General features: G+C 40.6%; 1 protein-coding gene across 6 annotated transcripts in view; it reads left to right on the top strand.

The window, feature by feature from the left end:
- The window catches only part of BCAS3 (BCAS3 microtubule associated cell migration factor), a 602,204-nt gene that overhangs the window by 54,552 nt on the left and 531,165 nt on the right, over positions 1–16,487 (top strand). For all 6 annotated transcript variants that reach the window (XM_062215515.1, XM_062215514.1, XM_062215517.1 and 3 more), the window contains exon 6: positions 7,683–7,764. In XM_062215515.1, coding sequence (XP_062071499.1) covers positions 7,683–7,764 — 82 coding nt within the window. The remainder of the gene's footprint in view (positions 1–7,682; positions 7,765–16,487) is intronic.

Raw genomic sequence — 16,487 nt, 5'->3', positions numbered from 1 at the left:
AAAAGGAATGGTAGAGGGCATCCTTGCCTCCTTTCTGATCTTAGCAGGGAAGTTTTGATTTTTCTCACCATTAATTATGGTGTTAGCTGTAGTGGGTTTTTTTTTTTTTTTTTTTTTTTTTTTTTTTTTTTGACAGGCAGAGTGGATAGTGAGAGAGAGAGACAGAGAGGAAGGTCTTCCTTTTTGCCGTTGGTTCACCCTCCAATGGCCGCTGCGGCTGGCGCATCTTGCTGATCCGAAGCCAGGAGCCAGGTGCTTCTCCTGGTCTCTCAAGCGGGTGCAGGGCCCAGGGACTTGGGCCATCCTCCACTGCACTCCCGGGCCATAGCAGAGAGCTGGCCTGGAAGAGGGGCAACCGGGATAGAATCCAGCGCCCCAACCGGGACTAGAACCCGGGGTGCTGGCACCGCAAGGCAGAGGATTAGCCTGTTAAGCCACGGCGCTGGCCTGTAGTTTCTGTAGATCATTTAACTAAGTTGAAGAAATTCCCCTCTCTTTCTAGTTTACTCAGTGTCTTTTTTTGTTGAATCAATGGGTGTTGGATTTTGTCGCTTTTTGTACATCTCTTAGTAGGAGCAATGTAATAGTTCTGTGATGGATAACTCATCACAGATTTTTTTTTTTTGAGTGGTGAATGATCTTTGCAAATGTAGTATAAAATCCCTTTTGGCTGTAGTGTATAATTCTTAGTATATATTCTTGGATTTTATTTACTAATATTTTGTTGAGTATTTTTGCATCTATGTTCATGAGACATATTGATCTGTAGTTTTCTTGTAATTATTTTGTGGTTTTGGTGCTAGGGTAATGAGTTAGGAAGTATTTGCTTCTGTCTTGTGGAAGAAATTGTAGATGTTGGTGTTATTCCTTCCTTAAGTATTTGGTAGAATTTTTCATTGAACTCATCTGGGCTTGCTGCTTCTGCTTAGGAAGGTTATTAATGATTGACTTAATTTCTTTAATGGCTGCAGGCCTGTTAAGATTGTCTGTTTCTTCGTGTGTGAGTTTTGGCAGATTGTGTTTTTCAGGGAAATGTCTCCTTTCACATAAGTTCTTACATTTGTGGGCATCTAGTTCTTTTGTTATTCTTTCAGTGTCCATGTTTCTGTAGTGTTCTGCTCTCTGTCATTTCTGATAGTAGTCATTTATGTCTTCTTTTTCTTTATTGGTTATCCTGTGTAGAGTCTTAATGATTTTATTGACCCTTTCAAAACAACAGCTTTTGGCTTCATTGATTTTTCTGTATTGATTTCCTGTTTTTAATTCCATTGATTTCTGCTCTAATTTATAGTTATTCTGCTTACTTTGGATTAAATATGCTTCACTTCTAGTTTCACAAGGTGGATCCTTAGATTGTTGATTTTAGATCTTTTCATATGCATGCATTCAGTGTTATAGATTTTCCTATACTCCATTCCTCAGATTTGGTAAGTTATGTTTTAATTTTCACTTAATTCAAAATATTTTTTTTAAGTTTTTCTGGAGCTTTTTTTGACTTGTGTTATTTGAAATTATATTATTTACTCTCCAAGTGTTTTATTATTTTCTAGCTGTCATTAATTTCTAGTTTAATTTCATTGTGGTTTGAGTACAGACATTTCATGATTTAATTTCTGTTCTTTCAAATTTGTTAAGGTGTTTTATGGTCCAGTAAGTGGGCATCTTAATTTTTACAAATCAGTTTTTTTTCTTTGTACTTCAAGGTACATTGTGTTACCATAACCATGCCATTCTACCTTAATTTGGGGGAATTATTACTCATTTAAATTGATATTTGGAATTGAGATGAACTTTATTAGGTTAACAAAAAGCTCTGTCTTTTTCCAGAGCTGCTGAAATGGGTGTGTGTATTTCACTCCTGTTTTGTATCATCCTAACCTCTGGAAATCAAGAGATTTTAGGATAACACTCCTAAAACTTCTTTTCTCATGGTGATCTAAAGACTGTTTATATATATAGTCTGAGGCAGTATAACGTATTCATGGTGTATTGATTTATACATTTCATTCATAATGTATAATAGTTAAATCAGTAATTTCTGTTTTAAAAAAATGTTATGGGGGCCAGCACTATGGCTCACTTGGTTAATCCTCCGCCTGTGGCACCAGTGTCCCATGTGGGTGCCGGGTTCTAGCCAGGAGCCAGGTGCTTCTCCTGGTCTCCCATGGGGTGCAGGGCCCAAGCACTTGGGCCATCCTCCACTGCACTCCTGGGCCACAGCAGAGAGCTGGATGGAAGAGGGGCAACCGGGACAGAATCTGGCGCCCTGACCGGGACTAAAACCCTGTGTGCTGGCGCCACAGGTGGAGGGTTAGCTTAGTGAGCCGTGGCGCCGGCCGGTAGTATTCTTTATGCTGATATTTTAGAAAAGATAAATTGATTCTTGTGCAATTATGAAATGTACAGATGTTCTGAATTCTATTTAATAACTTTTTTTTAAATAAAAAAAGATTTATTTATTTGAAAGCCAGAACTACAGAGAGGGAGAAAGAGAAGGAGAGAGAGATCTCTAATCTTCTGGTTTACTTCCCAAATGGCTGCAGTTGCCCCAGGGCTAGGCCAGGCTGAAGCCAAGAGCCATGAGCTTCTTCTGGTGTCCCATATGGGTGCAGGGGCCCAGACACTTGGGCCAACCTCTACTACTTTCGCAGGCCATTAGCAGGAAGCTGGGTCAGAAGTGGAGCAGCTATGACTCCACCTGGATCCCATATGGGATGTCCATGCTGCAGATGGTGGCTTAACCTTCTGTGCCACAGTGTCAGCCCCTGTTTAATAAGTTTTTAATGAAGAACGCCCTGGCCTGAAGTGCCAGCATCCCGTATGGGCGCCGGTTCGAGACCTGGCTGCTCCACTTCCAATCCAGCTCTCTGCTATGGCCCGGGAGAGCAGTAGAAGATGGCGCAAGTGCTTGGGCCCCTGCACCTGTGTGGGAGACCCGGAGGAAGCTTCTGGCTCCTGTGTTCAGATCGGCACAGCTTGGACCGTTGTGGCCATTTAGGGAATGAACCATCGGATGGAAGACCTCTGCCTCGCCTCTCCTCTCTCTCTGTAACTCTGACTTTCCAATAAATAAATAAATCTTAAAAAAAAAAAAAAAGAACTTTAGAGGTTGTTACAGCTGATTCAAAGGAGAAGGTGAAGAACAGATAAAAAGAATTAGGAATGATAGAATGAATTTGTTAATAGGTACAAACTTGGTTAATATCCAATTGGTACTAAAATGCACTGCTTGGAATAATTTTTTTTTTGTTGGATGGAAGTCAGTTTTGTATCTACCATGCAAAATTGATTTGCATTTTTGTACTTGAGAATTATTTACATTGCCATAACTTTTCTACAACTCAGAGGATTGTAAAGTAGTTCAAAGAAAAAGAGGTGATCCCATGGGATCTGATTGATAAGAGACTAGTGTTTTTTTTTTTTTTTGTTTGTTTTTGACAGGCAGAGTGGATAGTGAGAGAGACAGAGAGAAAGGTCTTCCTTTTTGCCGTTGGTTCACCCTCCAATGGCCGCTGCGGCCGGCACATAGTGCTGATCCGAAGCCAGGAGCCAGGTGCTTCTCCTGGTCTCCCATGGGGTGCAGGGCCCAAGGACTTGGGTCATCCTCCACTGTCTTCCTGGGCCATAGCAGAGAGCTGGCCTGGAAGAGGGGCAACCGGGATAGAATCCAGCGCCCCAACCGGGACTAGAACCCGGTGTGCTGGCGCCGCAAGGCGGAGGATTAGCCTGTTGAGCCACGGTGCTGGCCTGTAGTGTTTTTCTCATTACAAAATCTTTTACATTTTTTCTTATCATCCTAAGAGCTAAATATTAGAAGCAATTCATTGGGCCATAGGCTATAAGATTAAGCAAGTTGTAGTATTTTCATATGATGGAAATCTATATAGAAACAGGAAAAAATTAGAATTACATAATTATATACAATAAATGATTTAATTTCATGAGCATAGAAAGGCACCATTCCCAAGAGTATATACTGTGTGATCCCATGTATAGCAGTAGAAGTTGGAATTGTGGTTATGGTTGCTCTAGATTTGGGATTATGACTGGGAAGGGATGTGGCAAGACCTGAGTGTATGCAATGTTCTGTCTTTGATGTCTGTTCTGTTAACAGAAGTGTATGAAAATTGAAACTCATTCTGTGACACTTGGAGTGTTTTAATTGTCTTTGGTATTTGATTAAATTTTCTCTTTAGTCATCTAATAGCCTGTGAGACTTTAGAAGGATTTTAGGAACAGTCTTGGTGGTGAGGGCTAGAAAAGCGCTTACAGAGCTCTCCCAGAACTTTCTGAGCCTCCTGAGTGTGTGTTGTTGTATTGGCTGTTGTAATTTCCTTCAGCCCTAGATTGAGTTGTGAGATTCTAAACTTTGTTCTTCCCCCAACCCCTTTTTTGGTTTGGTATGTAATTTGCATATTTTCACCATGCGAAAGCTATTTTCTATGGTTGGAAAAGATTTTTTTCCTACAGTGTGAACAAATCATTCTTTGTTCTCCTTATTGTGCCTCCAAACTGGTACATCCGGTTTATGCCCCAAACAACAAAAGTCTGTCATCAGAAATTAAAATGCCAGTAAGAACAAAGGCAGAGACCATGAGGAGCTCTTGGAGAGGTTTCCACCCTGCTTGCTCCTCTCCCCAAGTTACAGCAGTTGCCAGGGAGCTGGAACACTGCGTTCTACACTCCTTCCTTGTAATTTTAATCTTGTATTTATTGTTATTATTAATGTAAAAGTGAGCTTATAGGATAATTACTTTCAGGATCTGTAAAATCCTGAACTCTGACATTTTTTGCCATTTTCAACAATCTCTCTCTCTCTCTTTTTTTTTTTTTTGACAGACAGAGTGGACAGTGAGAGAGAGACAGGGAGAAAGGTCTTCCTTTGCCGTTGGTTCACCCTCCAGTGGCCGCCGCAGCCGGCGCGCTGTGGCCAGCGCACCGCGCTAATCCGAAGGCAAGAGCCAGGTGCTTCTCCTGGTCTCCCATGTGGGTGCAGGGCCCAAGCACTTGGGCCATCCTCCACTGCACCCTGGGTGCCGGCGCCACAGGCGGAGGATTAGCCTATTGAGCCACGGTGCCGGCCCTCAACAATCTCTTTTTCATAAACCTAAAAATCAGATTTTGTCAAAAGCCTTTTAGAAATTCAGCTTTGACACTCACATTTGAAAGCAAAATTACCTGAGCATATATTGTGTGAAATGATTAGAGGCAATTCTACGTGGCATCTGAAATGCAGTCTGTGACGATATGTCCACTATCTGTGTGGCCCTTTAAAATATACATACATATCCTTTCTCTGCACACTTTGTTAGCACTAGGCCTCTTCTGAAATGGAATTCTAATTCAGAATTAGCATGTCCTCTTTGGACAGTTATCTCCTCTGTAAAGTTCGACATTTGTGACATACACAGGATAGATTAGAATTATGGTCCTTATTTTAATATTTCATACAATTGTGATTTCAGTATATTCACAATACCTGTAATTTTGACAGTGTTACTTCTTCTGTCTTAAAATGTGTTATAGGTAAACAAAGGTTCTAGGACCTTAATTTAGATGTGTTGAACCATAGCATGCATCTTAGAATCAGTCCTAATTGTTTTTCTTACTTGTTGACATGCATGTAAGGAAGGATTTAGAATAGAAGCATAGAATAGGGTATTTAGATTTGTTTTGAAAGCTTTTTTGCTGAAAAACTTAGTATGTTCAATTCTGAAATATTTTGTGAAAGCTCTTATGTATTAAATACAGTGATAAACTTTTATCATCTTTTGGGTATGCCAAGATAGCTTTGTTAAATTCTTTATTGTTCAGTATGATTGAGTGCAGAGGCTCAGTTAAGTATGCTTATACTTTTTTTTTTTAACATTAAGCTTTTATTTGAAAGAACCAAATGCTAAATGGCATATGGAAGTAATAGCATAGAGCAGTAGATTTTGTGTTAGGATACTGTAATTTGTTGTAGGTGTAAACTTTATAAGTGATAAATGTTTTTCATTACTCTAAATTATAATTTCAATGTAGTTATACAGTATAATTTCATAAATCATTTTTCATTTTGTACTAGTAGAAATGTACTGTGTATTATAGAAGACTATTATTTATGTGTTGTCCAACAAATAATTTTCAAGTAAATGACCTGGCATTCAATCTTTATATTTAAAGTGAAGTAGCTAGAAGTAGACAATGATGTATCTGTAGGGTTATACCTTTTATCATATGTATGCTTAAGATGAAAGAGATTGTAGATTTTAGAGAATGCATGATTATTGCTCTGAGTGGGTAGTTGAATCTTCTAAAGCTCTTCTAAATTGTAAATTCTGTTCTTTAATAGTTAAAAGTGGACTTCTGTACTGTGGTAGATTATGCCTCTGGCTTTCATTTTGAAAAGTAAAACTCCCAAAGGAATTTGTAGAGCTGCTGAGTTCCTGCAGTTTGCTTTACGGAGTTTATAGCGTTTGTGTGTCATCGGTGGTAGGTGGTGCTGTTGTAGCACGTTTGGTCCCAGCAGTGCTTACATCATGTGCATCTCGAGTGCTTCCAGAGAATGGGCTGCTATGGACAGTAACTTCGTTACAATTATCATAAGCGAAGTGAATATTCATAACAAACATTCTTCATTTAAAGTTTTAAAATTCAGGTAAATCAGCTGGAAATCTTAAAAAAAAAAAAAAAGTTTCCCCAGAAGGCAGTTCTGCAGATGTACAGCTTTATATTGGAACATTTAAAAGCCTTTTATTTCATACTGTGTCGATTTTTGATATTTTAAACTGTCAGGTCTAATAAGAAAATACCATCACAAAGTTTCCTTTTGAATTCTTGTGTTGACTGCATTCGTCTGTTTTAAGTTCTTGGTTATTTAGAACTGGTTTTATAATGCTACCTGATTTCTTTGTTACATATCATCAAATGTTTGACAATTATGAAAGTGTACTCAGAAATGTATGACCACTTGGAGTAAGCCTAGAAGCCATTCATGTCTAATTCTAATTTAATTTGCTTAGTACTTCAAGCAGCAGTTGCAAAGTAGTTGTTTTCACACTTCCATGTATTAGCATACCCTTTGCATTAATAGAAAACCCCTATGACTAAAGTGGATGGGCAAATTATATGATCAGTGATGATTTCTCTAATATAAATCACATTTAAAGATGCTAACATATAACTTTTATTCCCAGAATACTGAAATTATAAAAGTGTACTATGGTTCTTTCTAGCAGTTTTGTCTTCTCATTTTATAATTGCAAAAGAATCTAGGTTTATAGAAGTTAAATGATTATTCAAGGTTAATCGATAGTTGCAGAACCATAACTGCCATGGGTAACAGGTCAAAGTTGCTACAATATTTAAATTCGGCTCTTTGGAATAATTGCTTTACTCTTAAGTACAAGGCAGTCTTTTAAGAACTGTACAAATTTCTAGCAGTTGAAGAATAATGATAGACTTCCAGAGCAGACATCTCTGTTCATATCAAGTAGGTATTCTCATAACTTTCTGAGAGTACATGTGATAATGTAAGATATAAATGTACTTAACATGAATGACTAGCCATAAATGAGTATATGTATGTTACATATGTATTTTTGAAAAATTATGATAAAATCTAAAAGGTCTTCTTTCATAGTTCTTTGTCTTGACCTACATTTTCATTTGCTGACTTTTTTCTGTCTTCTGTCACACAGATCAGTGGAGAAGCACAGGAGCTCTTCTCTGTTAGGCATGGCCCAGTTCGAGCAGCAAGAATTTTGCCTGCCCCACAGTGTGGTGAGTGTAGCCCTTAAGAAAAAACAAATCATTCAGAACGTTTCTCTTTTGTTGGTCTTGGACTACAGACAAGAAGAATGATAACTGAAGTCTGTTTTCCTCTAAGTGTCCATTCCCCTTCCTCCCCTCTCCCTACCAAGATAAACTCTAAGTTCTGTCAGTTGAGATGGAAATAGGTAATCTTAACCAATTCAATATGGCTATTCACTTTCTGCTGTGGTTTTGATTTATCTTCATCCCCTTTGATCTCAGTTTAGCCTCTGCTTTTGCTGTCTCTTTCTTGAAGCCCTCTTCTCTGGGTTTTCATGGCATCATTCTTCCCAGATCCCTTCTTTGCTGACTGTGCTGCCTTTGTTAGGTTTCTGGCTTAGCTTTCTTCTGTGAGGATTCCTTAAGTCTCTCCTGTTCTCATGCCTTTGCCCTGCTTCTCAGTTGTATCTGCTGGCTCCCAGAGCTTAGTTTTCACTGTTATCGCTGCTGTGGTGCCTCTGCTGTCTGCACCCCCAGCTGTGTCACAGTGACATTTCGGACTTTTCCCTTGCCAGGCAGAGTGGATAGTGAGAGAGAGAGACAGAGAGAAAGGTCTTCCTTTTTGCTGTTGGTTCACCCTCCAATGGCCGCTGCGGCTGGCGCATCTCGCTGATCCGAAGCCAGGAGCCAGGTGCTTCTCCTGGTCTCCCTTGCGGGTACAGGTCCCGAACACTTGGGCCATCCTCCACTGCCTTCCCAGGCCATAGCAGAGAGCTGGCCTGGAAGAGGGGCAACCGGGATAGAGTCCAGCGCCCCAACCGGGACTAGAACCCAGTGTGCCGGCGCCGCAAGGCAGAGGATTAGCCTGTTAAGCCACGGCGCCGGCCGCCATTCTGTTCTAATAGCAAATATCTTTTAATGTTAAATATATATTGTATGTTTAGTAAAATTCAAATAACTGTTTATATCTGCTATTTGGAAGGCTAAATAACTCCTGGATCTTTAAGGCTTGGAGCTTTCTTTTTTTTCTTTCTTTCTTTCTTTCTTTCTTTCTTTCTTTCTTTCTTTCTTTCTTTCTTTCTTTCTTTTTTTTTAAGATTTATCTATTGATTTGAGAGTCAGAGTTACAGAGAGAGAGAGAGACAGAGAAGGAGGTCTTCCATCCATTGATTGACTTTCCAGATGGCCTCAGTGGCTGGAGCTGGGCTGATCTGAAGCCAAGAGCCAGGAGTTTCCTCCAGGTCTCCCTCATGGGTGCAGGGGCCCAATGCTTGGGCCATCTTCCACTCCCTTCCCAGGCCGTTAGCAGGGAGCTGGCTTGGAAGTGAAGCAAGTGGGACTTGAATTGGCGTCCATATAGGATGCTGGCACTGCAGATGGAGGCTTAACATACTACTCCACAGTGTTGACCCCAAGACTTGGAACTTTCTAAAGGTTGAATCTTTTCGTTAACTTTCCTATATTCATCTGAATGTTTTTTGCATGTGCACTAAAAAATAATCATAACAATTTTGTTTTGATACTTTAAAATCTTTTAAAAAAGGGGGTATTTTCCTTAAGTGGAAAATCTTACTTATAAGACTTCTGACAGCAGTTAATTCTATACATTCTCTGAATTGGTGAGAATGATGTTTACTAAAATGTAGAACCATTCTGTTCAGAGCAATTTTGGGGAGTTTGTGATTAAATTGGATCAAATTAAATGGCAGAGCAAAGGTAAGAAGGCAAGAGTATGCTGCAGCCATTAGGCTATCTTTCCTTGCTGTTCACTTTCCTGGCACATGCAGATCTCAGCTCTGTAGCTAACTCTGTCCTGCCCACTCATCCTTCCATTTGGCCTTTGTCACCACTTTTATTTATTGTGGTTCCTAGCCTTTACAATAAGGCAAGAAAATAAACAAAAGGTGTAAAGATTAGAAAGAAAGGGTATGTTTTTGTTTTTTCTTTGATAGTCTATGCCTTTATAAAATGCAATGAAATTTGCAGGCTCCTTTTTTTTTTTAAGATTTACTTATTTATATGAAAGGAAGAGTTATGGAGAGAGGCAGAGACAAAGAGAGAGGTCTTCCATCCGCTGGTTCACTCCCCAAATGGCCACAATGACCAGAGCTGGGCCAGTCTGAAGTCAGGAGCTGGGAGCTGGAGCTGAATTGCAGGTGGAGTAACTGAGACTAGAACTGGCATCTAAATGGCATGCCGGCACTGCAGACAACAGCTTAACCCTCTACTTCACATTGCCAGCCCTGATTTGAAGACTGTTAAAATTAATAAGTGAATTTAGCAGAGCTGTTGCATACAGGGCTCATCTGGTCTTTAGTGAGCTGATCCCTTCACTGTATTTTCCCAGCATCATCTTCTGCTATTCTTTTCTTTTCTGCCCCACTAGTTGCCCCAACATCATTCCTTTGTTTTTAGACTGAATTTCTTCCATTTTCTCAAATGATCCATGGTCTGCATTTCAGGCCTTTATATTTGCTGTTTCTTCTGATAGACATGTCCTTCTAACCCTTCCTGCTGTTTATCTACTATTGTCTTATGTGCTTCCATGGACTTGACTCTTGCTTGTCAGATTAGTTGTGTTTCATATCTTTAGTGCTTTACAGAGTGCTTATTACAAGCATTTAGTAAGAATTTGTTGAATGTTGCTTCATGGAATAATCTATTGAAAGTTATGAATTGGAAGAAAAGTGAGCTTCCTTTATGAAATTTTTCCTGTGGAAAATTTATCATTTAACCAAAAATGAAAACTAAGGACCATTTATTTATTTACTTATATATATTAAAATTATTTTTATTTGAAAGGGAGAGAGAAAAAAACCAAAAACAAAAGAAAGGAAAGGAATGGAAATAAAGTGTACCCATTTGGTGGTTCATTCTCAAATGCCTACAACAGCTGTGGTTGGCCCAGTTCAAGCTGTGAGTTCAGGAACTCAGTCCAGGAGGACTCCCAAAAGGGTAGCAGAGAACCAGCTACTTGAGTCTTCAGCTGCTGCTGGTATTGGGAGCCGGAGCTGGGTTTCAGTCTGAGGCACTTCAGTATGGGAAGCCTGAGTTCGAGTACTGGTGGCTCCACTTCTGATCCAGCTCTCTGCTATGGCCTGGGAAAGCAGTAGAAGATGGCCTAAGTCTTAGGGTCCCTGCTCCCATGTGGGAGACCTGAAAGAGGCTCCTGGCTCCTGGCTTCGGATAGGCGCAGCTCGGGTCGTTGCGGCCATCTGGGGAGTAAACCATCAGATGGAAGACCTCTCTATGTCTACATCTCTCTGTAACTGTCTTTCAAATAAATAAAAATAAATCTTTTTTTTTTTTTTTTTTTTTTTTTTTTTTTTTTTTTTTTACAGGCAGAGTTAGACAGTGAGAGAGACAGACAGAGAGAAAGGTCTTCCTTCCGTTGGTTCACCCCTCAAATGGCCGCTACAGTTGGTGCACTGCGGCCGGCGTGCTGCGCCGATCTGAAGCCAGGAGTCAGGCACTTCCTCCTGGTCTCCCATGCAGGTTCAGGGCCCAAGCACTTGGGCCATCCTCCACTGCCTTCCTGGGCCACAGCAGAGAGCTGGACTGGAAGAGGAGCAACCGGGACAGAATCTGGCGCCCCAACTGGGACTAGAACCCGGGGTGCTGTTGCCACAGGTGGAGGATTAGCCAAGTGTGCTGTGGTGCTGGCCAAAAATAAATGTTAAAAAAAAAAAAACTGGCCGGCGCCGCGGCTCACTAGGCTAATCCTCCGCCTTGCGGCGCCGGCACACCGGGTTCTAGTCCCGGTCGGGGCACCGATCCTGTCCCGGTTGCCCCTCTTCCAGGCCAGCTCTCTGCTGTGGCCAGGGAGTGCAGTGGAGGATGGCCCAAGTCTTTGGGCCCTGCACCCCATGGGAGACCAGGAGAAGCACCTGGCTCCTGCCATCGGATCGGCACGGTGCGCCGGCCGCAGCGCGCCTACCGCGGCGGCCATTGGAGGGTGAACCAACGGCAAAAGGAAGACCTTTCTCTCTGTCTCTCTCTCACTGTCCACTCTGCCTGTCAAAAAAAAAAACCAAAAAACAAAAAACTGTTACCGTCTTTAAAGTCTGTCCTTCTAGAACTTAATTGGAAGTAGATGCTTACTCGTTTTTGTAAGTAGTCATTTTAGTTTTTAATATTTCATTTCTGTAATAAAATGTCAATATGTATATTTTAATAAAGTTTTTAAAATATAAACATTTATTTGAAAGCCAGAATGACAGAGAGAGATCTTCCCTTCTCAAATGGCCACATTGGCCCACGCTGGACCAGGCTAAAGTTAGGAGCCAGGAACTCCATCTGGGTCTCCCATGTAGGTGGCAGGGTTCCAAGTATTGAGGCTGTCATCTGCTGCTTTCCCAGACTCATTAGCAGGGGCTGCTTTGGAAGCAGAGCAGGCAGAATTCTAAATAGTACCCTAGAATGGGTTGTCAGCAATAAAAGTAGCGGCTTAACTCACTGCACCATAATTCTGGCCCCACAAGTCAACAATTTTATGTAGTTGTAGACTGTATGCTTATGAAGATTATTTCTTAGGAATGGATAAGAGGAGACTTTCACTTGCTTTGATATTTTTAATTTTTTAAAGTAAAGACTTTATATTTACAACTGTTGAAAGTATTTTTTGTAAGAATACAAACGGGGGCTGGTGCTGTGGTGTAGCGGGTAACGCCGCTGTCTGCAGTGCCGGCATCCCATATGGTCGCAGGTTTGGGTCCTGGCTGCTCCTCTTCCAATCCAGCTCTCTGCTATGGCCTGGGAAAGCAGTAGAACATGGCCCAAGTCCTTGGGCCCCTGCATCCGTGAGGGAGACCCGGAAGAAGCTCCTGGCTCTTGGCTTCGGATTGCCTCAGCTCCGGCCATTGCAGCCAATTGGGGAGTGAACCAGCGGATGGAAGACCTCTCTCTCTTTCTGCCTCTCCTTCTCTTTATGTGTGACTCTGACTTTCAAATAAATAAATCTTTTTTTTTTTTTAAGAAAAGGATACAAGCAGTATTGAAATGAAGAAAATGAAAATTGATGTGATTGTATGTTATCAGATATAAACCTGACTACCTCTTTCCTTTCTTCTTTAGATATTGATCATGTGCTTATAATTACATTAGTAGCATAGGGCATATATTGACCAATTGTTTCAGCCTGGAACTCCATCCAGGTGTCTCACATAAGTGGCTAGAATCCAAGTATTTGGGTCTCCATTTCTTGCCTCCTTATGCGCATTAGCAGGAAGCTGGATTGGAAGTACGCAGTAGCCAGGACTCAGACCAGCAGTCCAGAATGGGAAGTAGGTATCCCAAGTAGTGGCTTATCCCATTGCACCACAGCATTCACTCCTCAAGTGGCGTGTTAACCATTGCACCAAATGCCTGCCTGTAGAATTCTAATTTTTTGGCCGGTGCTGCGGCTCAATAGGCTGATTCTCCGCCTGCGGCGCTGGCACCCCAGGTTCTAGTCCCGGTCGGGGCGCCAGATTCTGTCCCAGTTGCTCCTCTTCCAGTCCAGCTCTCTGCTGTGGCCCGGGAGGGCAGTGGAGGATGGCCCAAGTGCTTGGCCCTGCACCCGCATGGGAGACCAGGAGAAGCACCTGGCTCCTGCCTTCGGATCAGCGCAGTGCGCCGGCCACAGCAGCCATTGAAGGGTGAACCAACGGCAAAGGAAGACCTTTCTCTCTGTCTTTTTCTCTGTCACTGTCCACTCTGCCTGTCAAAAAAAAAAATTCTAATTTTTTATAAACTTCAGTTCATCATTGATCAGTGACCAAATGGATAGTGATGTTTTTGGCACTAATAGAGCGTGCAACAATTAGGAATTTCATTAGTCTTGTTTATGTGCTATTTTACTGCTCATTGAGAAATAATTCTTTTGGGTTGCTTTCTTAGAACTGCAGATTTAATATTGTGTTTATCATTTGGTATTTTGTGACCTGAGCATCTGATTTATTTTTACATAAGAAAGTTTTAGAACAAATTCCTTTTTTTGTTGTTGTTTTAAGATATACTTATTTATTTGAAAGTCACAGTTACAGAGGGAGAGGGAGAGACAGAGAGAGAGAGAGAGGGGGGAGAGAGAGAGAGATCTTCCATCTACTGGTTCATTCCCTAGGTGGCTGCAACAGCTAGGGCTGACCCAGGCTGAAGCCAGTAGTCAGGAGCTTCATCTAGGTCACCCAGATAAGTGGCAGGGGCCCAAACTCTTGAGCCATCCGCCGCTGCTTTCCCAGGCCATTTGCAGGAAGCTGGATCAGAAGTGGAGCAGCCAGTATACAAACTGGAGCCCATATGGGATTCTGGCATCGCAGGTGGTGGCTTTACCCACTACGCCACTAGAAAAACGTCTTATAAACACATGTTATTTTCATGACAGAAGGGCTGACTGGAGATACAGTTTCCTGAAGCATCTAGGGTCACATTTCTGGCTGTTATTCTCCAAACACTGGACAGCAACTAGTTTTTTTTTTTTTTTTCCAGATTATTTCAGTATTATTGCTTGAAAGGTCATATTTTTAGTTCTGTGTAAGGATTCACAGTTTCATATTTCAAAATATTAAAATCTTTTTTATAAGTTCTAAGCATTCTTAATTTTAACTATCAATGGCAAGTCTTCCGATGCTTGTACTTTTGTAAACAGCCATTCATGCCAACAAAAACTAATTGTTGCTGTTTTTTAATTGATATAAATAGCTAAAGTTATTTCTCTTGAGACAAGCATGAGCAGAGCAAGTTGAGAGTGTTTTGTGATTTGCACTTTCTTGTTTGCTTGTTATTCAGAGTTCCCTTTTTAGTGTTAAATTTTAGTATTTCCCGTAAGCTTTATCCACTTATTTTATCTTCCTCAGAAACCTAAGTGTGGTATATTTCATATTTAAAAACTATTTGATTTCTTCTGCTATATAAAGTCAGAACTTATGATGACCTTCTCCAGAAACATTTGCTGTAATTTATTTTGATGTAAAATTTTAATGACTATGGTTAAACTAGTAAATCCTATAAAATACAGACACACACACATGTGCACACACATGTATCCAGTCTATTCAGCCAAAACACTAGCAAACCCGAAAAGTAGGCCAACTGACATTTGCTAACGCTCATCACCAGTATATTGCAAAGAAGAGGAAACAGGCTTATTGACATTTTAAATGGCTAAACTATGAGATTTAGGGCTTCCCTAATGTTTTCTGCTCTAATTACTTCTCAGTTTGCTTGTGTATCTCTTTCATAACACCTCGTCTTTATCATCAAAGGCTAACTGCTTCTGATATTTTAGGTTTTTACAGAATTTTACTGAGCCTGTGATTTAGGTAAAATATAACATTGGAACGAATTATGTTCATCTTAGATTTCTTTAATGTTTTTGATCAGAGGACACTATTTATAGGGGAGAATGTTGCCTTAGAGGTGCTCTTTTTAAAAAATCCTAATTGTTTTAAAGTGTTTATTTTTTCATTTGAGGGAGGGAGGGGGGGAGAGAGAGAGAAAAAAAAAAAAAAAAGAAAAGAAAAAGAAAGAGAGTCCATTATCTGGCTCACTCCCCAGATGCCTGAAATAGCTAGGTTTGTGTCAGTTTGAAAGCAGAGCCAGAAACTAAGTGTGGGTCTTCCATGTGTGTGGCATGGACCAAAGCACTTAATCTATTACCTGCTTCTTCCTACCTTCCACACTAGTGGAAAGCTGGACTAGAAATGGAGTATCCAGGACTCAAACCTGGTCCTCTGATATAAGAAGCCCATTTTCTACCCTGTTTTAAATTTCTAAATTGCTTTGAGCAGGTGTTTGGCACACTGGCTTAGACGCCACCTGGGACATCCTCATCCCATATCAGAAAGTTTGGGTTCAGGTCTCAGCTGCAGTCTTTATTCCTCCTTTTGCTAATGTATACACTGGGAGATGGCAGGCAATGACTTAAGTACTTGGATTCCGCTTCTGGTGATTTTTCTGGTTCTTGGTTTCAGGCTAGGCCAGTTCCAGCTGTTGCTGATGGGAGATTTCTGTCTGCCTTCTTTAAAAATAATGAATAAATAAATAAATTCTTGCTGACATTTAAGAAACATAGTACTAATATTTTACTATCTCCATAGTTTTATCTTCTGTGGAATGTTATGTTGCTGGACTCATACAGTCTTTCAGATCCACTATTTTCACTGAGAACTATGCATTTAACTTTCTTTTATGTCTTCTCATGGTTTGGTTGGTTGCTCTTTTTTTTTTTTTTCATGCTGAATAATGCTTTATTTTTGGATGTACCACAGGTTGTTTATCCATTTTCCTGCAGAAGGCCAACTGGTTTGCATGCAAATTTTGGCAGTTGCAGAAGAGGACCTAAGCCTTCCATTCATTTGAGTAATTACCAGGGATAGTGATTTTAGCATTGTAGGGTGAAAATATGTTAAATTTTATAAGCAGCTGCCAAACTCTTTTGTAGTGGCTCTGCCATTTTTGCATTTCCACTACCAATGAAGGAGAATTCTGTCGTTCCACATTCTTGTCAGTTTATGTTTTCAGTCTTCTAGAATTTGGCTGTTCTAATAGCTGTCCCATGGTATCTTGTTTTTAATTTGAGATTTCATAATGACATAAGTCTTGGAACATCTTTTTGTATGTTTATTAGCCCTATTTAAATCTTTCCGTGTGTGGATGACCATTTAGGTCTTTTGTCTGTCTTCTTCTCGGGTTGTTTTCCTCCAAGTAACTAATAAATTTGAAAAGGAAGGAGATAGGAAGAGAGAGAGGGAGAGAGAAATCTTCATCTGGTGGTT

Source organism: Lepus europaeus, chromosome 18, assembly GCF_033115175.1.
Source record: "Lepus europaeus isolate LE1 chromosome 18, mLepTim1.pri, whole genome shotgun sequence".
Classification (NCBI taxonomy): Eukaryota; Metazoa; Chordata; class Mammalia; order Lagomorpha; family Leporidae; genus Lepus; species Lepus europaeus.
This window is presented reverse-complemented; position numbering and strand designations above follow the sequence as displayed.